Source organism: Hemiscyllium ocellatum, chromosome 23 (assembly GCF_020745735.1).
Source record: "Hemiscyllium ocellatum isolate sHemOce1 chromosome 23, sHemOce1.pat.X.cur, whole genome shotgun sequence".
Classification (NCBI taxonomy): domain Eukaryota; kingdom Metazoa; phylum Chordata; class Chondrichthyes; order Orectolobiformes; family Hemiscylliidae; genus Hemiscyllium; species Hemiscyllium ocellatum.
In genome coordinates, this window is record NC_083423.1 from 51,262,010 (window position 1) to 51,268,918 (window position 6,909).

General features: G+C 43.9%; 1 protein-coding gene across 1 annotated transcript; it reads right to left on the reverse strand.

The window, feature by feature from the left end:
* Positions 1–3,532: 3,532 nt before the first annotated feature.
* Positions 3,533–5,845, reverse strand: LOC132826785 (ATP-sensitive inward rectifier potassium channel 8-like). Its single transcript, XM_060842985.1, has one exon. It carries the CDS (start codon positions 5,177–5,179, stop codon positions 3,953–3,955), a length of 1,227 nt encoding a protein of 408 aa, XP_060698968.1. The 5' UTR covers positions 5,180–5,845; the 3' UTR covers positions 3,533–3,952.
* Between the last annotated feature and the right edge of the window lie 1,064 nt (positions 5,846–6,909).

Genomic DNA, 6,909 nt, shown 5'->3' on the forward strand with positions numbered 1-6,909 from the left:
TCAATCCCTCACCTAATCTGAGGTGTGGTGACCCTTGGCTTAAGCAACACTAGTCTCTCTCAAATGAGGCAGCACTTCCATGGTAACTTTACCTTTCACATTTACGGTGCAGGCACTACTACAATGTAAGCAACAATCCAATCGAATTGTGCATAGTTTGGTCTTGATGAGTGTGTTAGTAATGCGGATCCAAAGTTAAATATTGGCTGAGATGGCAAGATGAACTCCCCAGCCTTTTTTAAAAATAACGCTATAATTCTTTTTCACATTCACTTGAGAAGCAGGCATAAAATATTGATGTAACATCTCAGACAGCACCCTGACAGTGTAGCATTCCCTAACTACTATTCACAAGTATCAACCCAACTGTATACTAAATTAAGATCTGAAAATAGAATATCTGAACTCGGAATCAAAAGGGCTACTACTGCTTTATAGCTAATGAAAATTTCCTTCAGCCTGGTAGAGAAATATGGTGGCAATTGAGCTGAATATATAATTTTAATTAAACCTTGCAGTGTACATCATTACTAAAATATTAATAAGCTCATATTCTTAAATAGGTACATAAATAATAAATAGCTGTTTCCAGATCAGTACGATAACAGTCGACATTGTAAAAGTATATTAAACAGTTAATAAAATGCTTGAACTTTTTTGATTACATTGTGACCCCATAGAAAATATCTAACTTCCTGGTCCAGGTGTTATCAGCAATGATGAAAAGAATAAAAGGCGAACCATCTCACTGAATTATACCTAGTTCATGTTTTAAATACTTTACAGCTGGTAGGAATGACCAAAGAAATTAAAGACCTCTGCTGTTTTGGGCCCCTTCCGTTAGGATACTGTCATAATTTGAGCCCAATAAGGAACTGGAGAGGAGATATATGGAGAGAATGGCATATCCGAGTTTAGAAGGAAGTTATAATATCGATAAGTTAAAGAAAAAGAAGTTTTGTAATTGAAAGAAAGTTTGGAAGTCAGAAGTGAGATGGAAGTTTTATCCATAATATGAAACAGAAGTCTCAGTCTTTAATGGAATTCATGGGGATATAGAACTCCTCAAGACATGGTTTGGTTAAAAGAAGAAAATCATACTACTTTAAGTAAATTATAAATAGGGAGTATAAAAGGAATTCCATTTCAACTCAAAGGGAAAAACATGAAACCTAAAGTGGTTATAGCTGAAGATACAATAAGGCTAAAGACACCAAAGTGAGCTGTTGGCCTGACAAGTCAACTACATGAAGAAACCGCATCCTGAGGAAGTAAGAGAATGAAGCACTTCACTCCTGGTTGGAAGTAAGAGATGAAAAGACAGTGGTGATTTTGAGGCATTACCCTCTGTTACATTGGGCAAATAAACTGCTGAGTTTTTGTTGTGAGGTACAGAGGTGCGCTATTGTTCCCCACAAAAATAACTTCAAATTTGCTTTGATTGTGTATCTTTGGCACCATCACCTATTGAACAGGGTTTGACCATGGCTGCTACAGACCCTGACTTGTTCCAACCTTAAAGCAGCAATTGGTGTATTTCCACTTTTAGATTTGTCAGTGTAAACTAAGTGGTAAAGTTACCCTTATTTAATGACTGGTGTGAAAAGTGATAATCAAGTGATTCAACCATTGCAGTAAGATTACTGAAAGGAGGCAGTGGAGTATTAAGAAATTATTTGGTCAAACAGTACATTGGGTTGTATAATAAAACATCTGCATGAAAATTCACAGTGTTGTTATTCAAAGCGACAAAAGTATGGAAAAAAAATCATTCCTTACATTTTTGAAACCTTAAAGCGACCAGGATTTTACACATTTACCAGTCAGTTGGTCTCTAGATGACCTTCCAATGTCTCCATATATAGCTGTCTTAGAATTTCACATCAGCAACATTATAGAACATTCAGTGTTGCATGGTATATCATTTCTATTTAGAGTTCATCAGATCCTCCAGAATACCGTAAATGGCTGTGGAAGAAAAGTGCTTTCAGGTTTTGTGTTAAAGTAGTTATACATAAACTCTGGAAAAAGACAATTGAATAAAATTGTACTTGGAATGCAATCTCCATTGCAGTTTAAAGTAGTAAAAAAAACATGTTCAGCATGACAATTACAGTTTAACATTCTAGTACATCTCAAATCTGGAAAATCAATGTAAATTGTTACATAGCAGTAGCGTGGCTGGTAAAGTGGTATCATAATGTATTTTTATATATTATCATATGCCAGATATTATAAAAACTGTTGCCCAATGATTTTTCAAATTCCACCTCAATTATAGTCTGTTCAGTAAATCATGGGATCCTTTGAAATCTTTACAGTTGTTCAAACATGAATGCCTCTACTCCTTTTATATTTGAATGTTACAGAGGAGCATTATTTACACTCCACGTGCTATAAGCTTTGACTTAATTCAATATTTAACATATTAATCAATGTTTTAGAGATTTTTTTCCACTCTACCAGCACTTGGAATGGATTATAACTTGGTTTTATTCCACCCAAAAATAACCATTCTACATAATCACAGCCCACTTAAGGACCTTCCTTCAATGATATCTATCACTGTCCTTCTATTTACTAGTATTCTTCTCCCTTTCAAAATGTTTTTTTATGCCTCACCATTCTGTCATCTTTCGTGTAATTCTGTCTCCCTTGTTTCTACCAGGAAAATGTCACTCTGTTTCTTGGAGTCATGTCCTGTGCTTCCAGCTCTTACAGTACATAGGCAAAAGCATGTACAAAGAATACCTGTGGTTTGTTTAGCCTGTTTGTTTCAACAGAATTCATCAAATAAAGATAAATGAATCCAAATTTAATTGATTTCCACAGTTCTGCAAACTGTGAAACTGGGTGCATGAGCTCAGGGACCATTAACAAGTGGTGTGAAACTGGGATAAGGCACAATGGTGAAAAGATGATAAACTTGAGGAGAGGTACCCTGATGAATACAAACTCTGCACTTGAGTACAGGTGAAAATAAACCTAATTCTAATTATAGATATAAAATTATGCTCATGAATGAATGCTTTTTGTTCATCTGCATAACAATATAAACATATACAATACAACCTGCAAATTGGCTTGTTTTTTATATTCTATTAATACAGTATATACATAATATATGTTACATTATATAATACATATGATATATTATATATTTATATTATATATTATGCATATAAAATAGTAATAGAATATTTTAAAACTCCAGGCTGCAGGTTATATTGAAGTACTGTATATAGATTGTGCAAATGAATGGAAAAAATTGCTGGGAATATATTCAGTTAATATATACATAAGGTTATGTATCATACAATACATACAAAATTACATTATATGTTAGAACACACCTTATGTGTCTAATACGTTGTGTCGAGTATATTCTCACTTTTTTTTTAACTTTTGCACAACCTCTTTACAGGTACTTTGATATAATCTGCAGCTTGACCTGTTTCTATATTCTATTACGACAATGTATGCATAATACATAATATAAATGTACAATATTATACTACTGCCTCACAGCACTAGGGACAAGAGTTTGAGTTCATTTTCGGGCGATTGTGTGGAGTTTGCACATTTTCCCCGTGTCTGCGTGGGTTTCCTCTGGGTGCTCTCGTTTCCTCCCACAGTCCAAAAATGTGCAGGTTAGGTGGATTGGACATGCTGAATTGCTGGTAGTGTTCAGGGATATGCAGGTTAGGTGCATAAGTCAGGGGAAATATAGGATAATAGGATAAGGTAATGGGTCTGGGTGGGTTACTCGTCCACATTGTAGGAATTCTATGATATAATATATACATTGCATAGCATAATTATAAATATGTATACGTTATATAATGCTGAACGTTCTGTTGTGATCTCAGAATAACGACCTTGTCAGACAGTGTGAACTGGTCTCAAGTGTGTAGATATCAAACGCGCCCCAACGCTGAGAAATGATTTGAGCTCAGTGCTCGGCGGGGTCGCTGGGGGTGAAGAACTGCACTTTGTTGAGGAGGGACGGGGTGCTCCTCCTCATGGAGTTGTTCCTCCTCATGGAGCTGCGCTTCCTCAGCGAGTTCTGGTGCGAGAGCTCGCTCCTCTGCAGGGTCTGGATCAGGATGGAGGGCTTCTCGTCCAGCTCCCGGGCGGAGCAGCGCGGGGTCGCCACCTTGACGCGGTTGCCGAACTTGGAGTAGTCCACCGAGTAGGTGCCGTCCTCCTCGGTGACCACCGGCACGAAGCGGTAACCCCAGAGGATCTCCTCGGAGATGTAGGAGGTGCGGGCCTGGGTGGTGATGCCGGTGGTCTCCACCACCCCCTCGAGGATGACGATGACCTCCAGGTTCTGGCTCTGCAGGTCACTGGCCGAGATCTGGTAGAGCGGGCTGCGGCGGTCCACCACGTGGCTGATGGTGAGCGGAGCCACCAGGAAGATGCTGCCGCTGCCCAGGGGGTTGTCCACCGGGATATCGATCTGGTGCAGCGGCAGCAGCTCGCCCTCGGCGGTGGTACTCCTGCGGACCACTTGCATCCTGACCGAGGCGCTGATGATCATGCTCTTGCGGAGGTCGCCCACCCTGAACATGAAGCACAGGCGGCCGTTCCTCAGGCAGATGACGGCGTGCCGGCTGAAGATGAGGGTCTCCGCCCGGCGGTGAGCTTGCGCCGTCTTCATGAAGATACAGCCCAACATGACCGCGTTGATGATCAGCCCCGAGATGTTCTGCACGATCAGGCCGGCGATGGCACTCGCACACTCCTCGGTGATCATGCGGCCGCCGAAGCCGATGGTGACCTGCACCTCGATGGAGAACAGGAAGGCGGAGCTGAAGGATCGCACTTTGGTGACACACGGCTCCAAGGCGGTGCCCGGCCGCCGGGGGTCCAGGTCTCCGTGAGCGAACGCCAGCAGCCACCACATCATGGCGAAGAGGAGCCAGCTGCACAGGAACGACATGGTGAAGATGAACAGGGTGTAGCGCCATTTGAGGTCCACCAGGGTGGTGAAGACATCCTGCAGGAAGCGGCCCTGCTCTCGGATGTTCTTGTGCGCCGCGTTACACGAGCCGTTCTTGGCGATGAAGCGAGCCTGGCGGGGCCGCGCCGTGTACCGGGGCTGACGCCGCACGTTCTCGGCGGCGATCCGGGCCAGCACGTACTCCTCCGGGATGATGCTCTTCCTGGCCAACATTGTGGCCGCATAGTCCTGGCCTTACCCACCAGGCACCCTGCGCTGGGCTGGGCTGGGCTGGGGGCGAGGGCAGACCGCAGACACTGGCGCTCCTGAGTCTGACTTGGGTTTGGCCTTTTGTCGTGGGATCTGGGCGAGAGAGAGAGAGAGAGACAGGGATGGGCACTTCTGTCCTCCAGTTACTAAGCAGAACACTCAGTCTTGGTGTCTAGGAGAGAGCAGCTCACTCCTGGTCCTGTGCAGACGGGTAGAGTTTGCCCTGATGTCTGTGAGAGAGTGTGGCAGGCACTTTAGTGGTGTCAGGGCGAGAGAGATTGGCACTTCAGTTCCCCCGGTTGTGAAGTAGACCACTCAGTGTTGGTGTCTGAGAGAGAGAGAGAGGAACTCACTCCTGGTCCTTTGTAGACAGTCTGACCTTGTCGGAGACTCAGACGGAGAGAGAGTGTGACACTCCTGAACCCACTTTGCTGAGCAGACCAGTTGTAGCGGTGTCTGGGAGAGTGTGGCACTGCTGATCCTCGGTATAGAAGCAGAGCTGGGCACTTGAATTGGTTTCTAGGCGAGAGAGAGATTGGCACTTCTGTCTTCGAGCTGCTAAGTAGAACACATTTTCCTAGCTAAGGGTCACTCGACGCTGATTCATCTCCGCAGATGCTGCCCGATTAGCTGAGCTTTTCCAGCAGTTTTTTTTATTTCTGAAGCGGAGCATTTATTGTGTCTGAGAGAAGGCGAGAGACACACCTTCGTGATCCTGTGTAGGTAGGCAGAGCTCGGTGTTCGGGCGAGAGAAGGAGGCTGGCACTCCTGAGTGCACTCTGGTAAGCAGACCAGTTGGAGTGGCTGTAGTCTGCATTCCTGATCCTGCGCTGGTTAAGTAGAGCATTTGTACTGATGTGTTAGAGAGAGGAGAGAGAGAGAGTCTGCCTCAGCACGTGGACTGTCCCTCCCATTCTAGCGCCTTATTTAGCTTCTCCAGAGTCTGTCTGATTCATGCGATGCCTGTTCCCCTCGTGTACACAATGTTGACAATTCTCTAGCCGGGCTTAATTGGAAATAGCTAGTGATGAAGTGTCAGGCTCGTCATGAACAGTGTTACATCGTTGCTCTCCCTGTGGGTTCTGAAGCTGGTTATTATCATTCTAAGTGTAAAAACTCTGTCAGGCTGAGAGCTGCCCGATTGTTGTGTCTTTTTGAGGTTTTACAGATTACACCAATACAAATCAGCACATTCTTCACTCCAGTCTCCTTCGCCCCAGACTTTTTGATGACGGTGGGGGGGGGGGGGGGGGGGGAGGGGTGGATTTTTGGACTTGGCTTGCAACAATCTCAATGTTTCTGTTCTTGCCAGACTTTGAGGCTGTCGGAATTAACACTCCAGCGTTGGGACGGCGCACGTTTAACATTTAATCGCAATTAGCAGCATCAATTCTCCTTCCCTTCTTAGGGAAAGCATTCACAGGGAAACCTTTGTCAAGTTTAACAGTTAATAGCCACGGGACCAGTAGCCCTTCAGTTCAAACTAAAAAAAAATGAAGTGCTGGAAAAACTCAATAGGTCTGGCAGCGTCTGTGCAGAGAGAAAACAGTTAACGTTTCGAGTTCAGTATGAGTCACTTCGGAACACGTTCAATTGAGATGGCTTTGAAATATTCTCAGACTCTCATCGCTCTATAGTTTGCACGTCACATACTACACTCAGCCACCCCTGGAACTCTTTGCATATATGAGTGG

Coding starts and splice junctions, on each gene's coding strand:
- LOC132826785 (XM_060842985.1), bottom strand. CDS start 5,179: ATGTTGGCCAGGAAGAGCATCATCCCGGAGGAGTACGTGCTGGCCCGG.